General features: G+C 34.1%; 2 protein-coding genes across 2 annotated transcripts; both read left to right on the top strand.

The window, feature by feature from the left end:
* Positions 1 to 6552: 6552 nt before the first annotated feature.
* LOC110921844 (putative F-box/LRR-repeat protein At3g18150) lies at positions 6553 to 9678 on the top strand. Its single transcript, XM_022166172.1, has 3 exons — positions 6553 to 7577; positions 7788 to 8009; positions 9392 to 9678. The coding sequence occupies exons 1-3, from the start codon at positions 6615 to 6617 to the stop codon at positions 9473 to 9475; spliced, it is 1269 nt and encodes a 422-aa protein (XP_022021864.1). The 5' UTR covers positions 6553 to 6614; the 3' UTR covers positions 9476 to 9678.
* Positions 9679 to 14574: 4896 nt separating this feature from the next.
* LOC110923662 (F-box/LRR-repeat protein 25-like) lies at positions 14575 to 15108 on the top strand. Its single transcript, XM_022167726.1, has one exon. It carries the CDS (start codon positions 14575 to 14577, stop codon positions 15106 to 15108), a length of 534 nt encoding a protein of 177 aa, XP_022023418.1.
* Positions 15109 to 15527: the final 419 nt, after the last annotated feature.

Genomic DNA, 15527 nt, shown 5'->3' on the forward strand with positions numbered 1-15527 from the left:
GAGTCTCACTTTAGATGGCTGCAAGATAATGGGATCGAATGGTTTAAGTATTTGTCATCCTCAACTTTCTAATCTCACGATTGAAAATGGATACTGGGGGTGGAATTTAGTCTATGTGGTTGTACCTCAACTCAAGAATCTCACTATTGAAAATTGTGATTGGGTGCATCTTTCTGCACCTGATCTTACCTCCTTTATATATAGAAGTGGTTATTCTTTGAAATTCTATACGGACAATTTACCCTCTTTGGAGGAGGTTGATCTTTGTATACGCAAACCTTGCAAGACAGAAATCAGTGCTATTGTTGGTTTACTTCAGCAGTTTCATAGAGTCAAATATCTTACCGTTAACTTGGAAACTATAGAGGTATTTGGTTCTTTATTCGAAAGACATGTGCTTGTTTTCTGGTGCTAAAAAAACTAAATATCGAATCATGTTTTATACCTTAAAAGACCAAGAAACAGTTAACCAAAACACGACGTTGCATATAATATATCTATGTATGTGTACTTATATTAATGCTTGTTTTATACTTCTAATAATTTTCTCTTAGTGCATACTTTTCTTTTGTAAAATTTCTGCAGGTTCTCTGTTCCTCAGTCGAACTAATCTCAAATCAACCTTCTCCATTTGCTAACTTGAGGAGTTTAAAGATTCATCCCGTGGACATACAATTGGCGGGGCAGGCACAAAAGAAAGTAGTTGTGTCTAATGAAGTCAAAAGCTATTTGCTAGGCGGTTCTCCAAGTGCCTCATTAACACTGGTTACACGTGAGGTAATTAATTACATCATGAAGGATCTTATTATTATTTGTCATGCATCATACGTATTGCTCTAAGTTATAAAGAAAGTTATGGTAAACAATTGGCATAATAATTAGAATCTTTTGTTAGATTTTATTTTGATGTCACCGTGCTGACCTTGATCCGGTATATAATCTACCATTTCTCACCAAATTGAGACGCTTGATAGGGTGATATTTTCTTTTTGCTACAACCGCATTAATTAATAGGGCCCTAAAGCATGTCGGTAAATCATGAAAGTTAGGTAGATTGTTGAAATTTATTCAGTTATTCCATTGGGGGTTTGGGGTTGGATCTTTTGCCCGTGTGTTATTTTCCAGGACCTGTTTCCTCAGTAGTTTTCCTTTGATTGTCGAAGTTTACATTTAGGGGCTGTTTGGCAACTTCTGAATGGTTAAGTGTTGAACCAGTAAGAGGTCTGAACCATTAAGTGTTGAACGAGTAAGAGGTCTTAAGAGCCAATATAATGCTTAACCCTTCAGAGGCAAATGTCTGACTAATTCATATTAGAGGTCTTAACCATTCAGACTCTGTATAATACTTAACCATTCAGAGGCAAATGTCTGACTAATTCATATTAGAGGTCTTAACCATTCAGACTCTGTATAATACTTAACCATTCAGAGGCAAATGCCTGAACCATTCAGACATTTGCTCACGAAACAAACAGTCTGAACCATTAAGAGTTGAACCAGTAAGAGGTCTGAACCATTAAGAGTCTCATTAAGAGGTAAACAAACAGCCCCTTAGTGTTCCGTTTTTGACATAACCAAGATGGATCAACTGATCAGTGGTTCTAATGAATGTATTGGTCTAGTTTTGTCATATTTCAAATTATATCCAACAAACAAGATTCTAAATTTATTATCTATTGAGGGCATATTTAATAAAAAAAATATTACCGGTTTCGGCATTAAAGCGCAGTTGATTTTGTTATTAGTTAGTGTCAATCCATAGACGTGGTGGATTCTACTAACTAAATCTGTAATATGTGTTAGTGCTATTGTTGTATTCCTTAAAGAGAACACCAGTGATCCATCTGTATTAGTAAGGTAGTACAAATTTGGAATAAATGATTAGTATTTATTATGGAAACATTGCAGGAGATTAAAGCGCGGGACACATCACTAGCACAACACCTTATGACAGAACTATGGGTAATGCTAGAGCAGGATAAAGCTAACATCAACTTGGATCATATGGAGCGAGGGAAAGCACCAATCGAGAATTATTGGGAAGATCGGAGTCAGCTTGAGAAAACAAAGATTTGCGACATCATTTCAAAGTTGCAACACATTGAAGGTGTACTGACAAAGTTGCCGATGTCAGACAGGGCTAAAATGCAATCATCGTTTTCTAGTTTGTGTGCAGAAGCAAACCTTGTCGTGAAGAAAATAGATCGTAAGGATATCCAGTGTGGTACCCTAGGGAGGCGTTTAAGTGTCTACTCTGATGAACTTGCTAAAGCATTGCAGCGGTCTTCTAAGCAGATATAAGTTGTTGATTTTCTATAGCTTGCAAGTGTTAAAGCTGTTCTTTTGTTTTGATTTCAGGTTCCTGCAGTAGTCTTCAACACTTCATGTTCGTATTAGGAACTAAAGTGTTGGGTGCCTAGTGTGTGTTGGAACTTGTTTCAAAAGTGTTTTTTTAATTGATGTGGAACTCACAACGATCGTTAGTATCCTTGTATTTGAGTAAACTTGCTCCAGCTATGATTTGGATTAGAAAAAAAACATCTAAAAGATTTTAGAAAAAGTTTATGATTTCTAAACTGCAATCATCTTTTACTCTTTTAGAGAAGTTTATTTTCGTTTTTGTTTGTGTACTTTGGATTCACCTTGTAAAACTTTAAAGTCAAAATATGATGGTAAAAAGCTAAAAAAGATTAAACTCTACCCATATCATATTTACTTGTACACTGTGGTATAATTCGATCGAGCAAAAAAATATGATATTTTTTACTGTGTCAATGAGATCACGGCACGTAGTTAGAAGCAACAAGTTCAACCTTACTAAAACTTGCTGGAACACTATGGTATAATTCGATTGAACCAAAAATATGATATTTTTTACTGTGTCAATGAGATCACGGCACGTAGTTAGAAGCAACAAGTTCAACCTTACTAAAACTTGCTGGAACACTATGGTATAATTCGATTGAACCAAAAATATGATATTTTTTACTGTGTCAATGAGATCACGATACGTTGTTAGAAGCAACAAGTTCAACCTTAAACTTGCTAGAAATAAAGTTACAAGTCTTTCAATACACAAACTCATCAAACTTAATGAAGTTAGGGGTGTATATGTTTTGGTCGAACGCAAACTCATCAAACTTAATGAAGTTAGAGGTTTATGTTCTGGCCGAATATGGGTTGTGTTTCGGTCAACCGCCAATCCACCCGAGGCCCTAAATGAAATTTGGACAACCATCTAATTGTCCAAATAACCCTTATAAAGATTTTTATCCATACAGTTATCCGAGTATATAAGAGGAATCCAAAATTGGATTCATGTTATTATGGTAATAGGATTAATAAAATGTTAATTCAACCAATTTGTGTTCATTGGATTGGGTTGTTTGTGTAACCGAGTTTGGATTGTGCCATTTTGGTTGTTCAACAATTCTATTAAAGCCAAAAAAATCATTGATTTGTGTTTTTGGCCGTTAAAAAAGATAGGCTGTTTTGTTGACGATTTGCATACCCCCACCCCCCTCTACACACGCGCGCGCGGGGTTGCGTAAAACTGCGCCAAGTAGCACCAATTTCACACCACCGCCGGTAATCACCAACACCGGAAAGCTCGTATACAAAAGAAATAAAAATGAACGTGAAAAAAACGTAAAACATATAGAATAATAACTAAGTCGTTCTAGAACTCGTTTGTTGCGATGGAGCCGTTAAATAGGGAAAAAATAGGCGTAACAATGTTGAACCACAAACGCACATTGCGATGTGTTAACTAACAAAAGTTAGACAAAAATGTAAAACAAATAACTTTTAAAATATAAAAAATATAAGGGATCAAAGTTGAAAGTGAAAAGTATTAGGGTTAAATTGTAAAAGATGTATAAGTATTAGGGTTATAGGTTAAAAGAATCAGAGATAAAAAAAACCCAAAGTGGGTACAATAAACTAAAGCTAAAAGTACAAACCAAAGATGCATGACAAAGTTACAAATTGAATCAATTGATAATGATAATGATAATGATAATTATAATAATAATTGATAATGATAATGTATATAGTAATAAATAAATTTTTGAATATTTACAAAATTAGAGCTATTCTTTTCTTTTGAACGACCAACAATATCAATTATGAGCACTCTCGGAGCATCTACTGGAACAAACAGAGTACTTCGAGAGTAACCCAAGTCCACCACCAATTTCGAGGAAAACCCAGTAACTTATCCGCCCGTAAGCGTGACAGTGAAATTACTGATAAAACCCGTTTAACTTAAGGATGAAGCCTATATATCCCTGAGTCTCCTATTATTTTCTACCAATGCCTGTATCAAATAGAAGTTAAACTTACATCTATAAATAAAAAATGCAAGACTTTTACCCTTGATTCAAGTATCATTGGGCAAAATTAAAGCCATTCTAAAATACAAAGAATTTTTTTCTAAAAGTTTAAACGATGACACGTTAAAAGTCAAAACACTTTACCAAATATTCAAAGCTTTTTAAGTACAGTACTTTTGAGGTAAAAGACACATTTTAACGTTTTATGGTAAAAGAGTTTAAAGCAGAGGTCAGCAGCACGCCGCCATCGTACCATCAACACATAACCCGGTTCACTGATTTGTGTTTATTCCCTCCAATAATTTGTCTAAAATTCAAATTTATTTAGTTTTCCTGATTTGTTGTATAAGTTCCACAATCAGGGCCGGCCCGGAGGGTGTGCAGGGCGGGCGACTGCACAAGGCCCAAACTCCTCCGGGGCCCGAAAGATTTTTCCTGAAAAAGAAAATATATAATAAATGTATATATAAATGTTTTGTTTCAATCATGTGAATCAAAAAGAGGTTTGGTCTGGTGGCTTCATTACCCGTGATATGAGTTAGGATGGAAGAAGTTTGTCAAAGGTTCGATTCCTAACTTCGACGTCTTTGACTATCTTTTTTCCCAATTTTATTTTTATCATTCTAATCCTTTTGTTTTTACTCTTATTATTCTTATCATTTTGTTTTTACGCTTTTTTTTCCCTATTTCAAATTAAGTTTATTTTTTTGTTTAAAACTTAATGTACTTATTATTATTATTTAGTTTATTGTTTAAACTAAATTTAACAAAACAATTTATGATACAAAAACTAAAGAAACGAACGCGTTTTTGGCATGTTACGACTATATGTTTTGGGTTTTCGATCACTTTCGTTTGCTATAACGTATGCATCGAAACAAAAACAAAATTTCACTCGACGCAACATGCAGGTTTGATCCCACTAGTGTGTGTATATGTGTGTATATATATTTTTTATATGTTATTAAAAAAGTCATATTTTAGTAGCCCATTTTTTCATTAATTATGTTTTCTAGTATATAAATATGTACTAATTCAAATATATGTATTTTTTTTTACAAAATTAAGTTATTGACTTTTTATTATATGGGCCTACTTTTTCTACTCGCTCCGGGCCCAAAATTTTTTAAAGATTTTCGGAGACGGCCCTGTCCACAATTATAGGGATTTCCCTTGTATATGTACTGATGATTCTTGATTAATGAAAAATAATCCTCTTTCATACGTTCAACCGCTCCGTCCGTCAGTCCCTATACAGCGTAAGCTTCTCCCCCCATACCAGATTAGGGTCTTTTTTTTGTTTAAATTTCGGTTCGATTTTTATTTTTGTGTAACCAAAAATTGATAATGTTGAGGCGTTTTCGCAAATTCAGTTGTTTGAGATTTTTGAAGTTTTGGTCATAATCAAATTATTAACTGTAGTTTAATAATGCAACTTTCAGTCAATTTTGTGGTTGTTCTTTTCACTGTGGTAAGTGAATTTTCAGTCAATTGTCTTTGCTAATATGATAAAAGTTTTTATTAGATAAGAGTTAACGTTTTTTTCTCAATTGTTTGTTGCTGAATTTGGGGTGTGAATTTCTTGACACGGCCCGAAAACAACTGCAAACACGACACGAACCTAACATGAAATTTGCGGGTTTAGGTTTAGTCTAAACGAGTTCGTGTCAGTTTCAGGTTGAACCTGCGAACCCGTTTAGCTAAACGGGTCGGGTTTGGGTCAACCTGTTCGGGTTGACCCGTTTAACCCATTTATATTATATTATATTATATTTTTTTTACAATATGTTTTATGTCATTAGTTAATTTGGGTGTATATTTTATGCATAGTCATAACTTAAAAAGAGAGATTGACATAAAGTTTTATAATTAAAATGCAATTGTATTATATGCATTCGTGTTTCTTGTAGTAAAATTTTAATTTTAATATATTAATTTGCGAAAAAAGTTTAAAAATTTGAAAATTTGAGTTGAACGGGTTGTGTTTGGGTCAACCTGCTAATACTCGGGTTGTGTTCGGGTTCATATGTATGACAAGATTTTCGGGTTCGGGAGAGGTTGGACCCGCGAACCTGGCCGGGTTATTGTAAATTCCTCCCAACATTTTGGAGGACAATGTTTTAATTGTTCCCAGGCACCATTTATTTGAATTATGTAAGCTCTTGTATCTTTAGTGTTCAGTTTGTCCTATCTCCTAACTGTTGCATGCAATCAAATTGCAGCTTCTTGATCCAACACATAATCCTGGCGGCTCAGCAAAAAGACACAAGTCAGGGGAGAATGGATTCTGGGCATGGTAAAATCAGAATGAAAGTAGAAGGTGATAGACTAAGCAGCTTGCCAGACGATATTATCCACAAAATCCTCTCTTTTATCAACACTAAACATGCAGTCCAAACAAGTGTTTTGTCACCTAGATGGAGGTATACCTGGACTTCAGTGCCTTGTCTCAATATCTCATATTTGAGTTTCCGTACGCAGGCCAAGTTCTCCAAGTTTGTTACACGTGTACTGTCTGGCCGAAATAATCAAATTGAATTGTCTTCTGTCGAACTCACTTTTCATGGGAAAGTTTGCGGGGAGTTTGTCAAAAAAATTTTGAACAAAGTTTTGAAGTATGCATTCTCCCACAATGTTCAACATCTGGATATTACTTATGGCCGACCTGGAAAGAGTACCGAATTCCCTATTTCTCACATTAGTTCTCAGTCTCTAAAACATCTAACTTTGTTTGGGTTTGGTCACAAAGATTCCATTACGACTCCATTTACTTGGGACTTGCTAGCTTTAACAACATTGGATCTCTGGTATGTCACATTATGGTACGACGATAATGACAAGTCTGCTGGTCTTTTCTCTAACTGTCCTAACTTGAAGAATCTCACCGTAAGTCATTGCCATATTGTGGGACCGAACGGATTCTACATATGTCATCCTGGACTATCTAATCTAACACTTGAAGAGGGTGACACGTATGGTGATGTGGTTACACCTCAGCTCAAGAGTCTCACTATAAGAAATTGGCCAAAGATGCGTCTGATTTCGGCACCTAACCTTGCCTCCTTGCATTATGAAGCTGATCATGAACCTTTGCGGCTTTCTTCCGAACTTCTTCACTTGGAGACGGTGGATATGTGTATTTTCCATCCGTATGTTGTTGACCCCGAAGCCCGTAAAATTGTTTCCTTGCTTCAACAGCTCCGTAGTGTCAAATTTCTTACTCTTAACTTGGAACTTATTGAGGTATCTGTCCTTAATGTTATAATTCGCATCTAACATATATTTCCAGCATTAACAATTAAAAGATTAGTACAAACAAGGTTAATGCTTTCTAGATAAAAGATGTATATTGAGTCACTGAGTGTGCTTACTTACATGACTTAGAAACATGTATTCATAGAATTAAACCTTTATATCTTTGCTTATGATTATGAGATCGCATTATTTTTGTAGATTCTTAGTTCATCTGTGGAATTAATCTCACATCAACCTTCTCCATTTGCCAACTTAAAGAGTTTAAAGATTCTTCCAGAGTTGTATACAAATCCAGATAGTTGGTTTTTTTGGGAAGACGAAGAGCAAACACAACCAAAAGTAACTACTATGTGCAATGAAGTTAAAAACTATTTGCTAGATGGTTCTCCAGGTGCCACCTTCACCATGGTCACACATGAGGTATGTACACAATGAAGTATATTTTTATCTTCCATACATTCCACTTATTGCCTTGATTGCCAAATTTCTTATTCAAGCAGAGCCTATGCGTCAAATTTGTAAAGTGAACCGGTAGCTATGTTTTAATATTAACCATGAAATTATACTAGGAAGAGCATTTAATATAAGAGCTCATGATGATAAATGGAGAGCATTTAATATACATTTCATGCTTATGTTTTTGTCTCTAAATTAGCTGGTCCTTTTTGATAAATTGATATTGATGCTGGATAGTGTTTTGTTTTGTTTTGTTTTGTTTTGTTTTTTTTTTTTTTTCAAACAAATATCACAACAATTTGTTTTAACCTTTTGCCTGTAAGTTGAATCTATGCAGTTAATGCGGTAAAATATGCGGTAAAATATCGGATTGTCAAGGATCGATATTTGAGATATAGGTTATCTCGGTGATGAGATATCAGTGATTTTAATATAATGCATAATTTATATATATATATATATATAGGACAAAGATCCGTTAGGAACCACCCTTTATTGCGAGAACCACGAGAACCAGTGTGAACACAAACAGTAATACCTAAAAAAATCTAAAAAACACCCAAAATTTTTTTTTTTATTTTTTTACTATTTTTTATATAAAAATCGCTACTTTTAGTATCCAAAAAAAAAATTTTTTTTTTAAATTTTTTTTGGCTACTAAAAGTAGCGATTTGAACATAAAAAATAGTAAAAAAATAAAAAAAAATTTAGATTTTTTTTAGATTTTTTTTTTATTTTTTTAAATTTTTTAGGTTTTTTGGGGGTTTAGTTTTTAGCATTTTAGCTTGGGGGGTGGGGGGTTTAGGTTTTTTGGGGGGGGGGGGGGGTTAGGTTTTTTGAGGGTTTTTTGAGGGTTTTAGTTTTTAGCATTTAGCTTGGGGGGGGGGGTTAGGTTTTTTTTGGGGGGGGGGGTGGGGGTTAGGTTTTTTTTAGGTTTTTTTAGCTATTTTATGTTGTATTCACATTGGTTCTCGCGGTTCTCGCAATAAGGTGGTTCTCGCATGAACCTTACCCTATATATATATATATAGCAAGTTAACACTAATTATTCACTGATATATCGGTCCAATATCAGCGATATATCAATATTGCCGATAATATCGGTACCGATATTTGAGACTGATTTTTTACTAGGAGACCAGTATAACCGATATATCACTGATATTAACTGCATAGTGTTGAATTTTGTAGTATATACACCTTTTAAGTTAAGAAACTCACTATGCTTTATATAGATATTAAAGAAAACGATACATTTCAATATGCTATTAATTTGGAGATATGTGACAAATGGTAATTAGTATTATGGTTTCTTTAAATATTTTAACATCATGGAAAAACTGTAGGAAGCAAGGAACAACACCAAGGGAAGACACAGGATGATGTGGAAACGTTCCAGAACTATTCAGGAAATAAACGGCCAATTCTGACATCATTTCAAAGTTGAACGAGATTACTTGGAGCCGTTGTCTTAGCAAATTTTTAAGGTTTTGATTTACGTTATACTCACAAGTGATGACTGTAATAAAAACGCCAACTATTGGTGCCATTGTTATCTAGTAGTATCTCTATGTTCAATGCTTCCTTAGCCGAAAATGGACTGCGAATGGGATTGGAAAAAGGTTTATTGCAACGTCTTTGTGTTTACTTTCTTAGAGTTTTATAGATTTGGTTTACAATTTTTGACAAATGATGAGACACGCGTGACCACAAAATGATTTCGTATATATCATCTAGCTAAGCATGAATCATGTCGAAGATATTCGAACATGAAAGAATTCAAATGACATACTCAAGTCGAATGTACCACGATATAATTAGTGAAGCTTTCAGTTATTTCAATTGAAATATTTAAAAACGGGGAGACTTGGAGACTGAATAAAACAGTGCAAGTGAATAATTTAAATAGTTGCATGTTTGGTTCAAGCCTGTATCTAATTATCCATCATGCAAATTTGGTCGCATACTCACTATGTTAAGTTTTGGGCTCTAAAATATTGACTAGTCTATAAGCAATTACCTCTATATTAATTAACAAAATTAAGGCCAATGATCTCTAGATCAAGTGGTGGAGGGCTTGCATTTCTCTTGAGAGATGCAGGTTCGACTCCCACTTGGTGCAGAGTGAGGCATTGGTGGGCAATGATAGGAGACCCGGGAAAACCTGGGTTGGATCCTTGAGCCAAACGGGTTTTACCGGTAATTTCACCGTCGTGCCTACGGGCAGGTGGGTTATCAGGTTTTCCCCGGAATTGGTGGTGGACTCGAGTTACTCTCGGAGTACCCCGTTTGTCCAGTGGGTGCTCCGAGAGTGCTCGGGATTGAGTTTGTTGGCCGTTCAAAAAAATTAACAAAATTAAGCCCCCTCACAATCTTACTGTTCAATTTCTACTCCTTTCTGTTGGTCATAACTTAATTTCTCTTTCTTTTTATTGGTGTTGGTGTTAGGCTTTAATAAATGCATATGATTTAGGGGCTGTTTGGTAGCTTCTGAATAGTCATTAAGAGGCTACCTCTTAATGGAACAATTAAGTTTTTTACCAATGAGAAGGTAGAAGAATGTGACGTGATGATTTACCATTCAGAGGTTACCTCTTAACCATTCAGACTTGAGGTTACCTCTTATTCATTCAGAGGTTTTAAACCATTAAAAGGTACCATTTAAATGATCATTAAGAGGATACCAAACAGCCCCTTATTAATACTCCACTTACATGTAAGTTGAACTTTGTGCATGGAATTATTGATGACAATTTTTTTTTTGAATAGCACATTTGATGACAATTTTAGTTTTGGTAATTAACATGCTGACAAAATGTGAATGTATTCATATTTTCGTAAATTACTTTTTGAGTCCTTATGTTTTAGTGTTTTTAATCATTTGAGTCTAAAATCAAAATGTTTAACGTACTGAGTTCCTAGACGCTTTTTTTATAACCATTTGAGTCCTTTTAAGTCCAAATTATAACCTTTTGAGTACAAATTTTTTTTAACAAAATTGGATTTAAACTGTAATAAAATAAACAAAATCGGACTCAAAACGTTATAAAATAAATGGCTAAGGACTCACGGCATTAAACTTTTATTTTGGACTCAAGTGGTTAAAACCACTAAAATATAGGGACTCAAAAAGTAATTTACTCGATTATATAAAAAAGACAATTCAACAAAATAGGATATATATTGGGTTTTTTTTATGATTCTTAAAAATCTAAATGGTTATTAATTATAAAAATTAAGCCCCCTCACAATATTACTGTTCAATTTCTACTCCTTTCTATTTGTCATAACTTAATTTCTCTTTCTTTTTATTGGTGTTGGTGATAGGCTTTAATAAATGCATATGATTTAGTGATAACATGTAAGTTGAACTTTGTGCATGGAATTATTGATGACAATTTTTTTTAATAGCACATTTGATGACAATTTTAGTTTTGGTAATTAACATGCTTACAAAATGTGAATGTATTTACATTTTCGTAAATTACTTTTTGAGTTCTTATGTTTTAGTGTTTTTAATAATTTGAGTCTAAATTCAAAATGTTTAACGCGCTGAGTTCCTAGACATTTTTTTTATAACCATTTGAGTCCATTTGAGTCCTAATTTTAACCTTTTGAGTCCAATTTTTTTTTTAACAAAATTGGACTTAAACTGTTATAAAATAAACAAAATTGGACTCAAAACGTTATAAAATAAATGGCTAAGGACTCACGACATTAAACTTTTATTTTGGACTCAAGTGGTTAAAACCACTAAAACATAGAGACTCAAAAAGTAATTTACTCAATTATATAAAAAAGACAATTCAACAAAATAGGATATATATTGGGTTTTTTTTATGATTCTTAAAAATCTAAATGGTTATTATATTAGTTAAAAAGTTGATTAATAAATTTTCTATACTTGGAGAAGTGTTGCCTCTTCATCATACTAATTAGTAATTATACGGATGGTCCATGTGATGTATCTAAATTACGTATATAATTATAGGCCCGCTGCAACACACGGGTTCCAAAAACTCGTTACCTATTAGATAATACATGGTGCCCTTAATTCGTTTACATATTTTTTTTTAACGGTGAACTTCATATATAAGGTTACCACACTCTCCAAATCGAAGAGCTCCGTGTTGCCTCACTTTCGCCAGGCCCAAATAGTTCAGATTTAATAAATAACTAAGTGGGTTACCATTCTTGCTTCGTGTTGGGTTTAAAACATAGCTAAAAATAAAATGTACCTATAAAAAAACCACGCCATGATAACATATTCGAAATTCAAGGAAAAGTTACCTCATTATATACGAAAGTCAAGTTATTTTAACAAAATTTACACCAAAACGTATATAAAGATTAACACGAAAACAACACATTACAACAGTTTAGTTTAACCGTAGATAAAAAAACATGTCGCAATGGTTTATTTAGAGATGAGCGTCGGCCGATTTAAAAAAACCGAACGCTTTTTAAAAAAACGTTTAAAGCAACCGGCGAGTATAGAAACAACGTTACAAAAATTGCAAGTCGAACATAGATTAAAATAACTCGTGTGAAACGTTGATATAAAAAAGTGAAACTCATAAAAAATTATATAACAGAAAATTCATTAAAAACTCAAAATAATAACTTTATTAAAGTTTAGAGTGTAAACATGTTAAAGTGTTAAAAGGAAAAGGAAAAAAAAAAACCAAGGACTAAATTGGAGGGGTATAAACAAAATTTAAACTAAAATGTAGGAAGAAAAAAATAAACCAACTAAATTGTATTGGGTGTCTGCAAAAATTAAACTAAAATGAATGTGGTAAAAATAATATTTTTTTTAACGGTCAACGAATCTTCCAAATAGATTACTAGCGAAATTCACCACATCAGGATACACTCGCCTCTAATCCGGGGAAAACCCTCAATTAGGGCCGAAGCCCGTGAACACTCGTCCAAAGGCACGACAGTGCGTGAAGGTAAAACCCGCTCAGTTCAAGGATCGAACTAACGATCTCCGCCTACTTATCTAGTCTTCTATCATCACCAGGTGCCGCAGAAAATAACGAGAAGAACAAGAATTGAACTTGGGCCCCTTAGAACACCAAGGCTCTCCTATACCATTCCACCACCACCTCATTGACATGGTAAAAATAGTATAACTTTAAATGTTAAACTTATCAAAGATTGTAAACAAAAATTTCACTAATCTTAAGCACCCTCTTTTGTTAATAATATAAGTTGATTAAAAATTTTAAATTATCAGCCAAAATATTAATTAACACCTATTATTACGAAAGTAAGAACTAATTTTAAAAAATAAACAATGTTAAAAGTATCAAACCTGCCAAGTAGGTAATGAGTGCTAGAGTTTTTAGGCGGTGGCTGTAGCGGGTCACCTCACCAGGCCTTGACATGACACTCATCAAACTTAAAGTTATAAACAAAACGTTTGATTTTTCTAGTAAGCGTAGCCGTTTGGCTGAATAATGCTTCACCTTTAGGCGTTTTTTGTTACGTGTCGTCCTAGTTAGCAAAGGGGTGTTATTCACAAAGGGATGTAGTGGTGATAACGCCCAATAATGCCCCGTTAATCATTACACAATTATTTAATTAAATAAAACAAAACCATTAAAAAATCTTATTGGGTAAAGACAATGAAAATGAAATGTGATTGGACCAATAAAATGGTGGAATAAAGCACGCTTCAACTTGGATTTTGCCAAAAACACGCCCACAGGGCGGTTAACAACGGCGTTGTCCGGCGTTTTCTACCAAACAAACGCCCAAACAAGATCTACTACGTACGGTCTAAGATAATTGTTAACAAATTATTGCTGCTCAAAGATCAGTTATTTATTATACCAAAAAGATATTTCATCCACCTTCATGTGATATTAGCAAAACGCTGATATAACACCATTAAATTAATATATAACATATACGTTACCAGCATAAAAAAGAGTATGTTATAGTTTTATTAACATTTTTGGAGAACCCTACAAAATTGTCGCTTATTTAAAATCTTATTGCTTAGTATATTTTTATAAAGTAACTTAAAAGAGAGGAAGTCATTGTATGTCTGCAGTGCTGCTCTTTCACATATCACAATACCAAATGTGTACTCTTAACTGAAGAGATGCTTGACCTTCTCAATGTTTCATCTTCTACGAAGAAACAGGTAACACTTTGCATTTAACGCTAGCCGAACATACACATGTCTTCTCTTTATCTTCCTTCTAGTTGTTGAACTGCATGTTTCTTGTTTAGCAGATTACAATTTACAGTATGTCGGTTGTTGAAAGCTTAGAGTGACTTTTTGTTATTAGGCTGAGTTTCTGCTAGTACTTTTATTGTCTGCAAGTTGATATTGGACTCTATGTGAATATAAACTATACGACTTTATGAAAAAAGGTATAATGATAGTTGATTGCTTTCAACATTTGTATCACCACTGTAAATTGCAGCTTTTGGAATCAAAATAGAGAGCGCATGAGATGATCATATTGAAAATTTGAAACCAGTGCTTTGTATCTAAGATAGGGGGAAGAGAATGGGTGATAGAAAGAGGGTGAATGTAGAAGGAGATCGACTAAGCAGCTTGCCGGATGATCTTATCCATAAAATCTTGTCTTTTGTTAGCATCAAACAGGCTGTTGAAACCAGTGTTTTGTCTCCCAGATGGAAGTATATCTGGACTTCAATGCCTTACCTCAATTTCTCAAATCAGGATTTTTGGACGTTGCTCACGTTCTCCGAATTTGTTAAACATGTTCTCAGTGGCCGAAACAATCAAATCAAAGTGTCTTCTGTCGACCTCACTTTTATAGGAACGGTTAGACAGAAGTTTGTCACAAGAATTATGAAGTACGCATTCTCCCATGATGTCCAACAATTGAATATTACATGCTTATCGGCAAAGATGCTCGATACCACTCGCTTCCATTCTCGGTCTCTCAAGCATTTCACTTTGACGGGGTCCAGTCACAAACTTACTTGCAGGAGCCCAACTACTTGGAAGATGCAAGCTTTAGCAACATTGAATCTCTATTGTGTCACATTGCATGATGCCAATACTGACAAATGACAAATGTGCTGGTTTTTTCTCTGCATATGCAAACTTGAAGGATCTCACCATAAAGAATTGTAGAATGGTGGGTGGATTGGATGGTTTCAATATATGTCATGCTGGACTAACTAGTCTAACACTTGAAGATGGTCCTGAGGATGTCAATGTCAATGTGGATACACCTCAACTCAAGAATCTCAATATAAAACAATGGCGAAGGATACATCTGATTTCCACCCCCAATCTTTCCTCCTTGCATTATAAATATCTATCTTATAATTATTATGAAGATGAAGATGATGATCTTTTGCAGCTTTCTACTGATCTTCTTCATTTGGAGAAGGCAAACATATGTATTAACTATAAATTTGAAAAAAATGGTGCTGCTCATAAAATTGTTTGTCTGCTTCAACAGCTCCACAGTGTCAAATCTCTTA

The sequence above is a fragment of the Helianthus annuus genome, chromosome 17, assembly GCF_002127325.2.
Source record: "Helianthus annuus cultivar XRQ/B chromosome 17, HanXRQr2.0-SUNRISE, whole genome shotgun sequence".
In the NCBI taxonomy this organism is placed as follows: Eukaryota; Viridiplantae; Streptophyta; class Magnoliopsida; order Asterales; family Asteraceae; genus Helianthus; species Helianthus annuus.

What these genes read in the sequence shown, in the direction of transcription:
- LOC110921844 (XM_022166172.1), top strand. Translation starts at nt 6,615, where the DNA reads ATGGATTCTGGGCATGGTAAAATCAGAATGAAAGTAGAAGGTGATAGA. An exon ending in TTAACTTGGAACTTATTGAG is followed by an intron (nt 7,578 to 7,787) that starts GTATCTGTCCTT and finishes TTATTTTTGTAG; the next exon opens with ATTCTTAGTTCATCTGTGGA. An exon ending in TCACCATGGTCACACATGAG is followed by an intron (nt 8,010 to 9,391) that starts GTATGTACACAA and finishes GAAAAACTGTAG; the next exon opens with GAAGCAAGGAACAACACCAA.
- LOC110923662 (XM_022167726.1), top strand. Translation starts at nt 14,575, where the DNA reads ATGGGTGATAGAAAGAGGGTGAATGTAGAAGGAGATCGACTAAGCAGC.